The 16,109-nt window shown below is 41.4% G+C and overlaps 1 protein-coding gene across 8 annotated transcripts in view; it reads right to left on the reverse strand.

The window, feature by feature from the left end:
• MAPK9 (mitogen-activated protein kinase 9) overlaps positions 1-16,109 on the reverse strand; it is a 59,134-nt gene that overhangs the window by 22,598 nt on the left and 20,427 nt on the right. For all 8 annotated transcript variants that reach the window (XM_003900638.4, XM_003900639.4, XM_009209718.3 and 5 more), the window contains 3 exons: positions 12,893-13,022; positions 8,937-8,995; positions 5,830-5,968 (listed from right to left, as the gene is read on the reverse strand). In XM_003900638.4, coding sequence (XP_003900687.1) covers positions 5,830-5,968; positions 8,937-8,995; positions 12,893-13,022 — 328 coding nt within the window. The remainder of the gene's footprint in view (positions 1-5,829; positions 5,969-8,936; positions 8,996-12,892; positions 13,023-16,109) is intronic.

A 16,109-nucleotide genomic window follows, 5' to 3' on the forward strand; every position in this document is an offset into this window, starting at 1 on the left:
CTCGCCCGGCTAGTTTTTTGTATTTTTAGTAGAGACGGGGTTTCACCGTGTTGCCAGGATGGTCTTGATCTCCTGACCTTGTGATCCACCCGCCTCAGCCTCCCAAAGTGCTGGGATTACAGGAGTGAGCTACCGTGCCCGGCCACTAAATCAGCATCTTACGCCCCAAACTGAGAAAGGATCAATGAAGAAAGAGCTAAGCATATTTTTTCAATATGGAAATAGACACCAAAATAATCAGCTAAATGAACTGAAGGAGTTTACTTCTAGGGAGAGAGAAATAAAAGAGGAGGTGGAGGAATCTGTTTTTCATAAATATTTATAGAACTATTTGATCCTTGATTAAAAAAAAAAACCAAGCTACTTGTTTAGCAAGTTGCTACAGTTATATACAAGGTGATCCTGTCTTTAAATTAGCATATAAGTTCAAAAGGACATAAGTACAGATATGTTGGTATTAACATCAGTTAACAGAGGGAGGCAGGACATGCACCAGCATGCTCTCACTGGCCATTTCCAGGTGCTAACACAGGGCTGGGGTACTTGCTTTTCATTTTTTGAATTATATAAAGTATATACTTTGGTAGGATATCATGGGCAAAACTTTATCTTTCAAATATTTAAAATTTATGTTTTGTATTAAACCATTTTAATAGGCAAAATTAAAAGTATGTCTATCTTCGTGCCTGGTACTGTAGATGGGACAAAGCATGGTGCAGTCCACACAGAACAGTTAACTTAGGGCTCCTCCCCTCCTGGGATGTGGGCAGGGGTGGGGCGGGGAGCAGGGGCAAGAGGGGGTTTCCCTCTTTGCTTTATACACCTGTGCAATGTTTGGAACCTCCCCACAGTGAGTGTGCCTCACTCTCCCACATGGACACAGACGTGGGGAGAGCCTGGCAAGGCCATGGATGTGAGAAGCACGAGGGAACAAGGTGACAGGGAGGACACAGCAAGACGCCAGGCTGGTGGGGGTGGTGAGCACGAGGGAGGGAGGGCAATGGGGTCATTTTCTGACAGCGTCTTAGGTTTCTATACCTCATGCTGGGCAAACCAAACACTTCTCTGGGCCCCATCTGACTCGGGCTCAGGAACCGACTATTCCATAAAAAAGGCCTCTGAGGCTGCAGCTCGCACGAGGCCCCAGTGACAGGAGGCCATTGCTTCTCGCTCACCTCGGGGCCCAAGGGGGAACAAGTCAGGCAAACCATTTCCCCTCATAAAATGAATAAGGCCTAATGTAGTAAGACTAATAATCTGCGAAATTATTCTAAAGCATGAATTTAATAAAATCTATTTAAGAGATATTAAGAGTATCTTAAATTACATGAAGGTCCGTGGACATTTCAGGAACGGAAATAGGATGGTACATCAGGAGATCTTCATTTTTAATTCAGAAGCCTAGTGTTACTATTTTTAAAACAAAGTCACCAATATATTATTTTAACTGACCATCTGATGGCAGCGCGGTTTCTATGTTAAATCACAGTACACTGGATGGCAGATGGGAGGCTGTCAGCTAGCCCTGGGAGGACCAGAGCTATCCCTGACCCTGGCCTTGGGCCACAGCCTGAGGCTTGGGATGAGGCAACCCTGCCCTCTGTGGGTCGGTGGGGTCTGCCCCCAAGGGAGGGCTTCACTAGCTGTGATAGAACTAACCTTTCCTGGCACAGCAGATCTGAAAAAATTATTTTACCACTCCACCACCTAAAACCCATCTGCTCATTTCTGTAACAACAGGCTCCGCTGTTCTTGTCTCTCACTAGCGCCTTCCCGACATTCAGTTTTCAGTTCAGCAAAAATACGACCTCTTGCTGTTGGAACATAAAATCTAATGGCAATCTGTCAATAAAATTAGTACAGTAATAATTTAGGGAATGCTAAGCACATCTATTTCCGATAAAATTATATTATCTCTGCCTCTAGTCTCACTCAATACTTTAGTTGTTTTTTTTAAAAAAATTCGGGCCCAGGAGGCCTAGGTGGCTCTGCCTCAGACTCTGTCACCCTGTGACCTTGGAGATCCCTAAGCAGGATGCCAGAGAACCCCGGAAGCCAGGAAATGGAAACACATGGGAAGACCAGAACATTGAAAGTCATTTCAATAATTCTGGAAAAAACTTAAGAAGTCCTATGGTAGAAAGACTCTGTGAATGTGAAGAAGGTAGTCCTTGTGGAGAAATATTCGGCCAGATTCCAAATCTGAACCTGAAGAAGAAAATTTCTGCTGATGTAAATTCATGTGAATGCAGTGTGTGTGGACAAGTCTTTATATGTCCTTCACCCCTTAATAGGCACATCTTACCTCATTCTGGACACAAACTATATGAACGTGCGAAACGTGGGGTGAAGCCATACAAATGTAAACAATGTGAAAAAATCTTCCTTTCTCTCATAAATGTCCAAAGACACATGGTAACACACACTGGTAATAGACCTCATAAATGTAAGAAATGTGGGAGGACATGTAAGTTTCTCTGTTTACTTCTAAGACACAGTAATCTGCGCTGGAGAAAAGCTGTGAATGGAGGAAAAAGGTGGCAAAGCCTTGAGATTTTGCAGTTCTTTTCAAAAACATGGAAGAACGCACCGTGGGGAAAAACCTTGTAAATGTCGGAAATGCGGTAAAGCCTCTGGACATTCTGGTCACCTTCACAGCCACAAAGGTGCTCATGCTGAACAGAAACCCTATGAATGTAGGAAATGTGGGAAACGATTCAGTTTCTGTAGTTACTTTGAAAAAAATGTAAAACAGCTCACAATGGTGAAAAATCTTCGATGTGTTTAAGAAATATGGTAAAAGACTCACTCTTTCTAGTTCCATTCAGAAATACAAAAGAAATAATACTAGAGAGAACCCTATAAATGTAAGAAATGTGGCAAAGCCTTCAGTCATTCCTGCTCCGTGTGAAGACATAAAAGAACACATATTGGACAGAAATCCTATGACTGCAGAAAATGTGGCAAAGCCTTCAGTCAACACAGTTCCCTTAAGAAGATATGAAAGAGCTCATACTGGAGAGAAACCCTATGAATGTCAAAAATATGATCAAGGCCGGGCGCGGTGGCTCAAGCCTGTAATCCCAGCACTTTGGGAGGCCGAGATGGGCGGATCACGAGGTCAGGAGATCGAGACCATCCTGGCTAACACGGTGAAACCCCGTCTCTACTAAAAAATACAAAAAACTAGCCGGGCGAGGTGGCGGGTGCCTGTAGTCCCAGCTACTCGGGAGGCTGAGGCAGGAGAATGGCGTAAACCCGGAAGGCGGAGCTTGCAGTGAGCTGAGATCTGGCCACTGCACTCCAGCCTGGGCGACAGAGCGAGACTCCATCTCAAAAAAAAAATTAATTAATTAATTAAAAAAAAAAAGTGATCAAGGCTTCAGTTGGTTCAGTTACCTTCAGACACATGAGAGAACTCATACTGGAGAGAAACCTTATGAATATAAAAAATGTGGCCAGGTGCGGTGGCTCACACCTGTAAATCCCAGTGCTTTGGAGGCCGAGGCGGGCAGATCATGAGGTCAGCAGTTCGAGACCAGCCTGGCCAACATGGTGAAACCCCGTCCCTACCAAAAAAAAAAAAAAAATTAGTCAGGTGTGGTGGCAGGTGCCTGCAATCCCAGCTACTTGGGAGGCTGAGGCAGGAGAATCGCTTGAACCTGGGAGGTGGAGCTTGCAGTGAGCCAAGACCGTGCCATTGCACTCCAGTCTGGGCAACAGAGCAAGCCTCCGTCTCAAAAAAGAAAAAAAAAAAAAAAAAAGAAAAAGTGGTAACACCTTCAGGGATTGGACAGCTCCCTTCAAACACACGAAAAATCTCATACTGGAGAGAAACCCTGTGAGTGTAAAAAATGTGGTCAGGCCTCCAGTTGCTTCAATTACCTTGAAACATGACAACTCACACTGGAGAGAAACCCGCTGACTGTAAGGAAGGTGGTCATGTCTTAGATATTCCAGTTCTTTATATAAACATGACAGAACTCACACTGGAGAGAAACCCCCTGACTGTAAGGAAGGTGGTCATGTCTTTAGATACTCCAGTTCTCTATATAAACATGACAGAACTCACACCCGAGAGAAACCCTCTGACTGTGAGAAACGTGGCAAAGCATTTAGGTATTCCAGTCCTGTATGTAAACATGAAAGAACTCATACTTTGTAGAAATCCTGAGAATGTAAGGATTTGGGGAAAACATTCAGTTAATTCAGTTATCTTTGAAAACATGAAAGAAATTATACTAGAGGAAAACAGTATAATTTACATAATATGCATAAGAGAAGTGTGATGACGCCTTTATATGTTCCAGTTACCTTTGAACACATTAAAAAGCATATGCAACGTTTCCATTTTCCTTTGAAAATACGAAAAAAAAAAAACTACTACTGGAGGAAAAATTCTATGCATGTAAACAATGTGGTAATGTCTTCAGTCTTTCCAGTTCTACTTGAAGATATAAAAGAACTCGTTTCTGAAAAGCCCTGTAAATGTAAAGAATGTGGGGATGCCTTTGCTTCTCTCGGGAACATTCAAAGACATGATGTATGCAAACTGGAGATGGATCTTTAAACACAAGAAGGTATTCTGTATCTAAACCCTAGTAGTTTGCCAATAAGTTTTCATTTTAATAATTATTTCAAAAGTCATCTGAGAACTCCCACTGAAAACAAATCTTATAAATTTAAGGAATTTGGAAAGCCTGATGCAAATTAAATATTCCACAATGCTCAAAACATGCACATGAATGAAATGTTATACAAGTTATATATAGATTGTGTTTGTCAGTGGCTCTTTTTTTTTTTTTTTTTTACATCAATTCCATCTTTCTTTTTTATGAAAAATGTACTGTTTTTTGGCAGGAAGAAGTTTATTTCATTTTCTTTGCTAATAAAAGTATTGGTATCAAATTGCTAAAAACAATTATATCGTGATAGTCTGCTTACACAGCTGTACAAGTAATAATAACAAAACTTGTAAAATCAGCTCAGCGAGAATTATATCCCAGCTCCCCAGTTTATTAAATGTGTTTCCTGACAGTACAGTCACACTGTCAGTCAAATCCCAGCCTGTGCCGAGCCCACAGGTCTGCTCTGAACCCTTGTGGCACGGGGCCAGGTCACTCCCACCAGTGACGCAGGGAAGCTGGCAGGGCAGAATTTTAGGATAAGAGAAATGGATATTTGGGTCATTATTTAAGAAAGTTAGTTCTCAAACAGCTATCTCACTGACTACTTGGCCTTTAAGTTCCTTGCTCATTAAAAATGGGTTCAAATATGCAAAAATATTAACCATAGATGAACGTAGACAAATGGTAGTTGGAAGTTCTCTGTCCTATTCTTGTAATTTTTCTCTAAGTTTTAAATTACTTTAAAATGAAAAGTTTAAAAAAATGTATTCTTGTGCAGTATCTGACTGAGAGTGCAGTATCTGGCCGTGTCCACGGCAGCTCGCCTAGTCTGGCAGGCCGGTGCAGTATCTGACCGAGAGTGCAGTATCTGGCCGCGCCCACGGCAGCTCGCCTAGCCTGGCAGGCCGGTGCAGTATCTGACCGAGAGTGCAGTATCTGGCCTGGCTGTGTCCACAGCAGCTCACCTAGCCTGGCAGGCCGGTGCAGTATCTGACCGAGAGTGCAGTATCTGGCCTAGCCTGGCAGGCCGGGCGGCTCCACAGAGGCTTCCTAGAACGACTCTCTTACACCACAATATGATTCCATCATTTATTTGGATTTTCAACCCTAACAATTGTTTTTAAATGTTATTTTGTACGTAAAGGATTATGACAACCAAATGATTATGTTTTAAAAATAAAATTAATACATCACTACTTACTCTATGAATTATACCAGCTGAATGCAGATGTTTAATACCACAAAGCATCTGGTAAAGAAGGTAGGACATTCTTTCATGATCCAGCTCCATGTGAATAACCTGACATAAGTTAGCATCCATTAACTCCATAACCAGATACCTGAGGAAGAAAAGGTCAGTTATGTACTTGAAAATTATCCAAAGTTCCTTTATGACTAAATTTCATGAAACGGTAACTTACTTCCAATCACTGCACTGGCTAAAGTAAAAAGATAACTTGGTATAATGGAACTTTCTAAAAATTTTCCAAAGAATATATAAATAACACTTAATGTCTTACAAGTTAAAAATTAAACAAACAAAAAAACCTTTAATAGCATGGTAAATAGAATCTCAAACACACACAGTTTCCTACCTCTTACATTTTTGGCTGAAATCCTCCTCCCCAGCCTAAAGACCATGCTGTTACAGGCTCAGCAGTCATAACACATGTACCCTCTGGTGGGAGATGCTGATAATGGGGGAGGCTCTGCATATTAGGGGCCGGGGATAGACAGGAACTCTGTACCTCCCGCTCAATTTTGTTGTGACTTTAAACTTCTCTACTATATATATATGTGTTTAAAAGTGATCATACAACAACAACAAAAAGGACACTTGACCACACTCCCCACTCAGCAACTCCCCAACTCTTTGCTCCCTTTGCCAGCAAAACTCCCCAAAGAGGCATCTCATGTGCTAGCTCCAATTCTTCTCCCTTCGTTTTATTTTTTAAATTTTTTTGAGACAGGGTCTCACTCTGTCACCCAGACGAGTGCAGTGGCGTGATTTCGGCTCACTGCAACCTCCACCTCCCGGGTTCAGGTCATTCTCATGCCTCGGACTCCCAGAACTGAAAATTAAATACCAAAAAAAAAAAAAAAAAAAAAAAGCCATCATGCCTGGCTAATTTTTGTATTTTTAGTAAAGACGGGGTTTCGCCATGCTGCCCAGGCTGGTCTCAAACTCCTGACCTCAAGTGATCCACCCACCTCAGGCCTTCCAAAGTGTTGGGATTATAGGCATGAGCCACTGCACCCAGGCTTCTCCCATTTTTTTCTTAATCCCACTTGGATAAGGCTTGTGCAGCCGCCATTCTGCTGAAACTGTCCTCCTCAAGGCCAGTGATGGCTTCCATGCTGCTAAATCCACTGGCCAGTCCTATAATCCTAGCTGGTCCTGCCCTGTCCTGTCTCCAGCTTCTTGCTGTCAAAATGCCCAGCAGCTGGTCCTCGACCCTCTTCTCTTCTGTGACAACACTCACTCTCTTCGTGATCTCAGTTATAGGCTGTCAGCTCCCTAAGTCCTGCCTTCAATTCAGACGTATCTCCTGAACTCCAGGCTCATTCCTCTGCCTCCCTATTCCCAGTTCCACCTTGATGTCCAACAGGCATCTTAAAGCCACGTCCGAAACTGAACTCCTGATTCTACCCCAGCCCAGTCTGCCTTCTCACAGCCTTCCTCGTCTCAGTTGAGAGCTCCTTCATCCTTCAGGTGCTCGGGCCAAAAATCTAGGTGTCATTCTCAGTTCCTCTCTCTCACACCACACATCTGATCTATCAGCTAATACTGTGGCTCCACCTTTAGAACCATTTCAGCATCCAATCTCTTCCCCTCTCACCCTTCCTATTACCCCTCTGGGACAAACGGACCCTCCAAAATGCCTTAACAGAATTGCTGCAATAGCAGTAACTGATGTTCTGCGCCCCCACCCCTCACAGTGGGTCACCAACCCAGAAGCCAGAGTCATGCTTTTAAAGCAGAAGGCAGGCGAGCTCACTGCTCTGCTAAGACTCTTATTCTGACTTGCCTTAGAGCAAAAGACATCCTGACAACGGCCTGGGGGCCCGCAGTGTTCACCCTCTTCTCTTCCCCTGCTCCCTCATCTCTAGCCACACCACCTCTTGACGGTCTTGGAAAACACCAGGCGGGAATCCGCTGCTGTCCTGAGCGTTGTCTGTTCCTTCTATCTCCATTCTACTTGCCCCCAAGCATCTGTAGGACCAACTTCTTGATCTCCTTCAAGGCGTTCTCCACATTTCACCAACTCACGGAGGTCTTTCCCCAGCCACCTTATTTAAAACTGCAGCCTCAAGTCCAACCCTCAGCACTTTTGATCCCCTGACCCAGCTTGACCCTTTGTCCACAGCACTTAGCCCCTTTTTTTTTTTTTTTTTTTTTAGACGGAGTCTTGCTCTGTTGCCCGGGCTGGAGTTCAGTGGCGTGATCACGGCTCACTGCAAGCTCCGCCTCCTGGGTTCATGCCATTCTCCTGCCTCAGCCTCCCGAGTAGCTGGGACTATAGGGGCCCGCCACCACGTCCGGCTAATTTTTTGTGTTTTTAGTAGAGACGGGGTTTCGCCATGTTAGCCAGGATGGTCTCGATCTTCTGACCTTGTGATCCGCCCGCCTTGGCCTCCCAAAGTGCTGGGATTACAGGCGTGAGCCACTGCGCCCGGCCAGCACCTAGCACTTTCTAATGGACTACACACTTTCCTCACTTATCATGTTACCTGTCTGTCTTCCCTGACAGGCTCCAGGGAAGCCAAGTATGCCAAGTCCCAGAGAGCGCCCAGCACACAGAGGGCAATCAGATACTTGTTAATGACTGAACACACCAATAAATTAAGGATGAAGTTGGGCATTACGCCTCTCAATAGATTAATACTTCATTGCACTGTTAGTAAGATGATTCTTCTTAAGATTCTGGAAGTACAGAATCTTAAATAGAATTAGTGCCTTAATCATTACAAATAATACTCATAAACTCCTGAACCCTAAAATCCTGGCTATGAGGGACTTGAGAAAAACATTTTATAGTTCAGCAAAACACATTAGTGATCCTGGTCTGCTCTGAAGAATTCTTTCTAGTCATCCTTTATCTGTTATGAAGACGAAAACCCATGTGGTACAAATAATTAATATTACCATCAAATTTTCTAAATATTTCTCTGCAACAGAGAAAGTTATCTGTGATGTCACAAAATGTATTGCCACCTATGTTTCCTAAGTATAAAAAGCAGTTGCTGCCTTTTCTAGATGTTCACGCTTTGATGTACAGTGCATTACTGAATAAAAATGATACTTACACATCTTGAAATTCTTCTAGAGTTTTTTGTGGTGTAAACACATTTAACAAACTAATAATCTGAAAAGAGAAAATTAATTGTACTTCAATATGTCAGATGACTCTACTTGATTACAAAAATTAAGTTTAATATCGAAAAGCATTAAAACTGGGGAAAACAATCACAGCAGAACTCAGTACTTATTATTATTACTGCTTTTACCAATTACATGGCATTTGAGAAAAATTAAACATCAATTAAAGGAAAGATGCACTTTTAATCAAATCACTTATGTGTCCCTAGTGACTTAATTATTACAGAATTTAAACACATAATGTCTTTTTGAACATAAAAAAGTAGAAGTTATGGGTAACAAAACACTAAATAAAGCAGTATGTTAACTCTGAAAACTTAAATACTATGCACAAATTTCTAAAAAGTTTTGAAATATGAAGGCTAAGCTCATATTTTTGGGGTGACAAAGTGAAAGGCCTCATAGCATCGTATTTTTACTTAAAGAGGATTAAGAGCTGATCCTGCTGCAGGCCTCCATCCTGGCACTCTGACACTTCTTGGCTTTGTCCCCACCCAAATCTCATCTTGAATTGTAATCCCCATAATCCCCACGTGTCTAGGCAGAAGCCTGGGGGGAGGTGACTGGATCATGGGGGCAGTTTCCCCCATGTTGTTCTTGTGATAGTGAGTGAGTTCTCCTGAGATCTGATGGTTTTATAAGGAGCACTTCCCACTTTGCTCCTTACTTTTCTCTCTCCTGCCGCCTTGTGAAGAAGGTGCCTGCCTCCCTTTCATCTTCTGCCTGATTGTAAGTTTCCTGAGGTCTCCCCAGCCATGTGCAACTGTGAGTTAATTAAACCTTTTCCTTTATAAGTTACACAGTCTCGGGTATTTCTTTACAGCAGTGCGGGAACGAACCAATACACCCCATGGTGTAAACAGCGAGTCCCACAGCTTAGGCACCAAACATATAACCTCAGTCATTCCAGATGACTGAGGGAAAGATGAATTATCCATTATATAGGGTTGGGGTGATCGGTTAGCTAAGGACAAAAATAAAACTGCATCCATATTTCAATCTTTATACCAAGATAAACTCAAAATGGAACAAAGATTTAAATCTAAAACATGAAATAAAACATCAGAATATGATAAACATTTATATAATCCTGGTATAGAAAAATCTTTTCTAAACCTGACAGGAAACCTAAGGGATCTGATTACATTAAAATGAAACAAAAAAACAGGTGATAAAAAATCAGTATGTCAACAACATAGTCAAATGGAAAAAAAGAAGTAAAGGGCAATAGTTTTAATATTAAAAAAAAAAAACCCTCCTTCAAATGCAGAAGAGACCAGCAGTCCAAAAGAAAAATGGATAAAGGCCATAAAAGTTAAATTACCAAAACACATAAAAATAAATGACAACCTCACAAATAAAAATATCATTTATCTATCAAATTGGCAAAAGTAGAACAAAAAAAATCAATGGTATGTAGTGCTGGGGGATTCTGAAGTAACAGACATTCTCAGATACTTTTTTTTTTTTTTTTTTTGAGATGGAGTTTCACTCTTGTCGCCCAGGCTGGAGTGCAATGGTGTGATCTCGGCTCACTGCAACCTTTGCTTCCTGGGTTCAAGCGATTCTCCTGCCTCAGCCTCCCGATTAGCTGGGATTACAGGCACCCGCCACCATGCCCAGCTAAATTTTGTATTTTTAGTAGAGACAGGGTTTCACCACATTGGCCAAGCTGGTCTTAAACTCCTGACTCAGGTGATCCACCTGCCTTGGCCTCCCAGTGTTGGGATTACAGGCGTGCACCACAGCGCCCAGCTGACACTTTTTTTTTTTAAGAGGTGGGGTCTTGTTTTATTGCCCTGGTGTGCCTTAAACTCCTGGCTTCAAGCGACCCGCCTGCCTCAGCCCCATAAGTAGCTGGGATTACAGGTGGAAGGGACCATGCCCAGCTTCTCAGATACTCTTAATGAAAATATCAAACTAATAGTCTTCCTTGAGGTCAATTTGTCAGTATATATTAAAGTAGAATATATATAAACTAGAAGTGTGTACTCTGACCCAGCAATGTTGGCCAAGAACTTCACCTGGACAAGTGTGCAAAAATTCAGGCGTAAGAATGTTCATTGCAACACTGCTTATAACAGTGAGAAACAAAACAATCTATCCAACAACGGGTGGTTGGCAGTCTCTTAAATTACTGTGCATCTGCGCTATTCAGTCATTTAAAAACTGGCTTATATCTATGTTAATTAAAGTACATGAGGTCAACCCACATTGCGTGAGGAGAAAAGCAGGATGAAGAATAACACGATTAATCTTGTTTATGTACTTGTGTACATGTATGTATAAGAATGCTCACCAAATTGTTAATGCTAGTACTCTGTGGGTGGTGATAGTTAGGAGTTTTTACTTTTTTATATTGTTTGAATTTTTAAAAATAATATATATTTTTTGTAACCTGAAAATTTTTTTTTAAATAAACAAGTAAAATAAAGCACGCATTAGAGAAATTAAAACCAACTCAAGCCACAGACTCAAAAGAAGGAAGCTCAGGAGTTTAAGACTAGCCTAGGCAATGCGGTAAGACCCCAACTCTACAAAAAATTTAAAAAATTGTCAAGCATGGTGACACACGCCTATAGTCCCAGCTACTTGGGGGGCTGAGGTGGGAGAATCACAGCCTTGGTGACAGAATGAGATCCTGTCTAAAAAAACAAAACAAAACAAAAAAACTCCTTCCAGATTTAACATTTTATATTTATTTATTTATTTATTTATTTATTTAGAGATGGAGTCTCGCTCTGTCGCCCAAGCTGGAGTGCAGTGGTGCGATCTCTGCTCACTGCAAGCTCCTCCTCCTGGGTTCACACCATTCTCCACCTCAGCCTCCCAAGTAGCTGGGACTACAGGCGCCCACCACCACGCCTGGCTAATTTTTTGTATTTTTAGTAGAGACGGGGTTTCACCGTGTTAGCCAGGATGGTCTCGATCTCCTGATTGTGGTGATCCACCCGCCTTGTCCTCCCAAAGTGCTGGGATTACAGGCGTGAGCCACCGCACCCTGCCAACATTTTATAATTTTATAACTTGGCAAGGTTATCAACGTAATGCTCAGCAGCGACCACTAGGAGAACATACAATGTGCCTGATTGAGCACAACTTCATTTTCTAGAAACATTATTTCTCCATAAAACTTAGTGCTTTGATTTCTGTGGCGCTTCCAAGAATAGCTACTCTAAATGTGACATCATCTAATAAGTGTATTTGAAACTGAGATGTCATATACAAGGTAAAAAATTACTTATAGAACAACGTCTTTCCACAAAATATTTAGTTGTTTCTCAATCTGTTGGATCAATACTGTTCCTATTTTACAGAAACAGTATCAACTGACATTCCTACTTTGGTTGAGTGACCTAAACTCCTATGTACCACATGATGCCTCTTTTCAGCTTTAATTTCCTCAATGTTTACTAAGAATTTTATCAATAAAAAATAGGCTGGGCGCGGTGGCTCACACCTATAATCCCAGCACTTTGGGAGGCCAAGGCAGGTGGATCAAGAGGCCAGGAGATCGAGACCATCCTGGCTAACATGGTGAAACTCCGTCACTACTGAAAATACAAAAAATTAGCCGGGCGTGGTGGCGGGCGCCTGTAGTCCCAGCTACTTGGGAGGCTGAGGCAGGAGAATGGCGTGAACCCGGGAGGCGGAGCTTGCAGTGAGCAGAGATCACGCCACTGACCTCCAGCCTGGGTGACGCAGCGAGACCCCATCTCAAAAAATAAATAAATAAATAAATAAAATAAAATAACAATGTTAATAGTCACTTTTATCCTTAGCTTATCCTAGATCTGAACTCAATGTATCTCCAGAAGACCCTGAAGATTCTCACATTATTGACAATATGGAAGCACACAGACAAAATACATACATAACTTACATTTTTATGATTGACACATTTTAAGAGGACGAGTTCACGATAAGCTCTCTTTGCATGAGTTTGGTTCTGAAAAGGACGGCTTAGTTTCTTGACTGCAACATTTATCCCAAGAACTGTATCAAATGCAGCACTAGAATTAGCAAATATAATGCACAATCCATTAGAATCGTTTTGGAAAATATAGCAATGCCAGAATATACATTGAATATATTATGTTTTTAATAAGTAACAAGGAAAAATCTGCTTATTTCCATTCAAGGTACTGCACATATGAAGAGCACAGTGAGTTGGCTAAGACTACAGCATGGACTAACTCCTTTGCAGAGACACATTTCAGCGACAGTTAAGATGGAGTTCGGCAATCCTTCACATACCGTTTTTACAGTTTAGATTACATTCAAAATCAGATAATTTAACATAGAGTGCATAAAACCAGTCAAGAAATGAAATCTTCAGTTTAAACATGACAGGAAGTTGGAAACAAAGTCACTGTTATCCCATCTTAAAATGTGTATATTTTGGAATATCACAGTAGAGGAAATGGTTGAGTTGATGAGAAGAATACAATTAATCTAAAGTTTGAGTCATTGTGTTTTTTTCTTAGACAACAGTATCTAATAAGAAAAGAAGCCAAAATTTCAGCTCATGGTAAATGCCCAAGATACAAAATCTTTAACGTAAGCAACTGCTATATAAAGTTCTTTTAGAAATATCTCCTCCTACTACTATGGTAAGAATAAAATTTAGAGGCTGTGTTTCCAGATCTCAAGTTTCCTGTTGAAATTCTGTTCATTTTCCCCCAGAAAATAGATATGAAAAACCAAGTGGCCTGATGGCACATTTTTAGGTTTCTAACTGGTACTAAATAGTACCATTTGTGTTATGACCTCTGGGCTACCCATCAGGGCTAACAGTTACTAAAGGCCACCTGAGAACCTAAGCACTGATTTAAATATTGCTTCTATTTCTTTATTCTATTGAGTTTATAACATTGTTTACATTTATTCTCTTCTACTAATGCTTTTTGCCAAACAACTCGAACTTAATTCAACGTTTTAAAGTTAAAGGCGCCGGGCGCGGTGGCTCACGCCTGTAATCCCAGCACTTTGGGAGGCCGAGGCGGGCGGATCACAAGGTCAGGAGATCGAGACCACGGTGAAACCCCGTCTCTACTAAAAATACAAAAAATTAGCCGGGCGCGGTGGCAGGTGCCTGTAGTCCCAGTTACTCAGGAGGCTGAGGCAGGAGAATGGTGTGAACCCGGTAGGCGGAGCTTGCAGTGAGCCGAGATCGCACCACTGTACTCCAGCCTGGGCGACAGAGCCAGACTCCGTCTCAAAAAAAAAAAAAAAAAAAAAAAAAAAAAAAAAGTTAAAGGCTGTCTGCTGTAGCATTTGGTTAAGAAGCTACCTTACTTTAATTCAGTTCATATTATGTGTCTGTCTACATACATATGTAAATCCACAGGCTCATACACAAATTGCACCACTTATATGAATTATAAAATGATGAGGATACATCCATGTGTGAAACAAGTCATTAACATACATGTAGCCATCAAAAGTATTTATATTTATATACTTCTCAGACTCAAGAATTTGAAAACAGGCCAGATATGGTGGCTCATATCTGTATCCCAGCACTTTGGGAGGCCAAGGCAGGCAGATCGCTTGAGCCCAGGAGTCTGAGACCAGCCCGGGCAATATAGTGAAACCTTGTCTATACAAAAAATACAAAGATTAGCTGAGTGTGGTGGCGCATGTCTGTAGTCCCAGTTACTCAGGGGACTGAGATGGGGGGATTGCTAGAGCCGGGGGTCGAGACTGCAGTGAGCAGTCATCCCTCCACTGCACCCCAGCTTAGGTGACAGACTGAGACCCTGTTGCCCAGGGTCTCAAAGAAAAAAAAAGAATTTGAAAACAGACACACTTTTTTGGTATCAAAAGTTTTTGTCCAAAATTTCAGTTAGGAAGAATAAGGTCAGGAGGTCTACTGTGAGATATGGTTACTGTAGTTAATAACAATGTATTGTATTCTTGAAAATTGCTAAGAGTAGATTTTTTAAGTGTTCTTGTCAGAAATTTTAAAGAAGTATGTGAGGTAATGCATATGTTAATTCACTCAATTTAGCTAGTCCATAAAGTATACATATTTCAGAACAATATGCTGGACACGATAAATATATACAATTTTTATTTGTCATTTAAAAAATGTGTTTAGCTAACACAAGCCAAATGGACCAGGTCTAAGCATCTGAGTGGGCATAAGCTTCCCCACTTGCAGCTCCAGCTCCACGAGGAACTCCCTTCAATTATTCCTGGTTTTGGTTATTGTGGTCACTCAAAGAATAGATTTTTATCACTCTCTCTTCATTTATCCACTTTAGAAATGATCTACCTACTCCCCATTATGAAAACTGAGTAGTTAACCACTTCCCTGAAATCCCCAACACCTCCTATTTTTTCTCTTCTGCTTTTCGGGTTTTCCCTGGTTACGTCTTTAAGTAACATCCCTAATCTTCATGCCTCTTCAACTTCGAAGGGAACGTCTTGACTTCTGCATATGTAAAATGAGACTACTCCCTCCCTTTCTCCTCCATTTATCATATATTTATAACTGTGTCTTCTGTATTTCTTCTTTAGGATGTGTCTAGAAGTTGAAAATCAATACATGGAGTGTAGGTGTGTGTACACATGTGAACGTCACGAACGGCCAGAGCTGGGACTGCATTTCAGCTTCTAAAGATCACATGGCTCTTGCTGCCACTCATAAGACGGTGAGACTGTTTCCGGGATCGAGAAAGGGTTCTCTTTTCTTATATTTCATCAACTGCTCAAACATCATGTCCTGTTTATTTGTTTTATAATTAGGCCATGATTTTTTCTAATTTTTCTCACACATTTCTAATAAATAATAATTAGATGATTTTATTATATTACTAGATTATTATTAGATTAGTTTTTACTAATACAAAATGCCAGTTTTAGCCTATCACTAGTACTTCCTAACTTCTTACACTATCTGCTGTTTGGCATCTACTCCACATTCTTTGCAGACACTCTTCTTGGAGCTTCCTTAAGGCCTGCCACACAGCCACCATCCTGGGATTTCTTTTTAGTCCCCACTGCTTCTTGCATTACGCTCTTGGGTTGCCTCTCTTGCTGGAGTACATCCTCAAGGAATTTTTTCCTCAGAAAAGGTGCACGGAAGATAGATG

The sequence above is a fragment of the Papio anubis genome, chromosome 5 (assembly GCF_008728515.1).
Source record: "Papio anubis isolate 15944 chromosome 5, Panubis1.0, whole genome shotgun sequence".
Classification (NCBI taxonomy): Eukaryota; Metazoa; Chordata; class Mammalia; order Primates; family Cercopithecidae; genus Papio; species Papio anubis.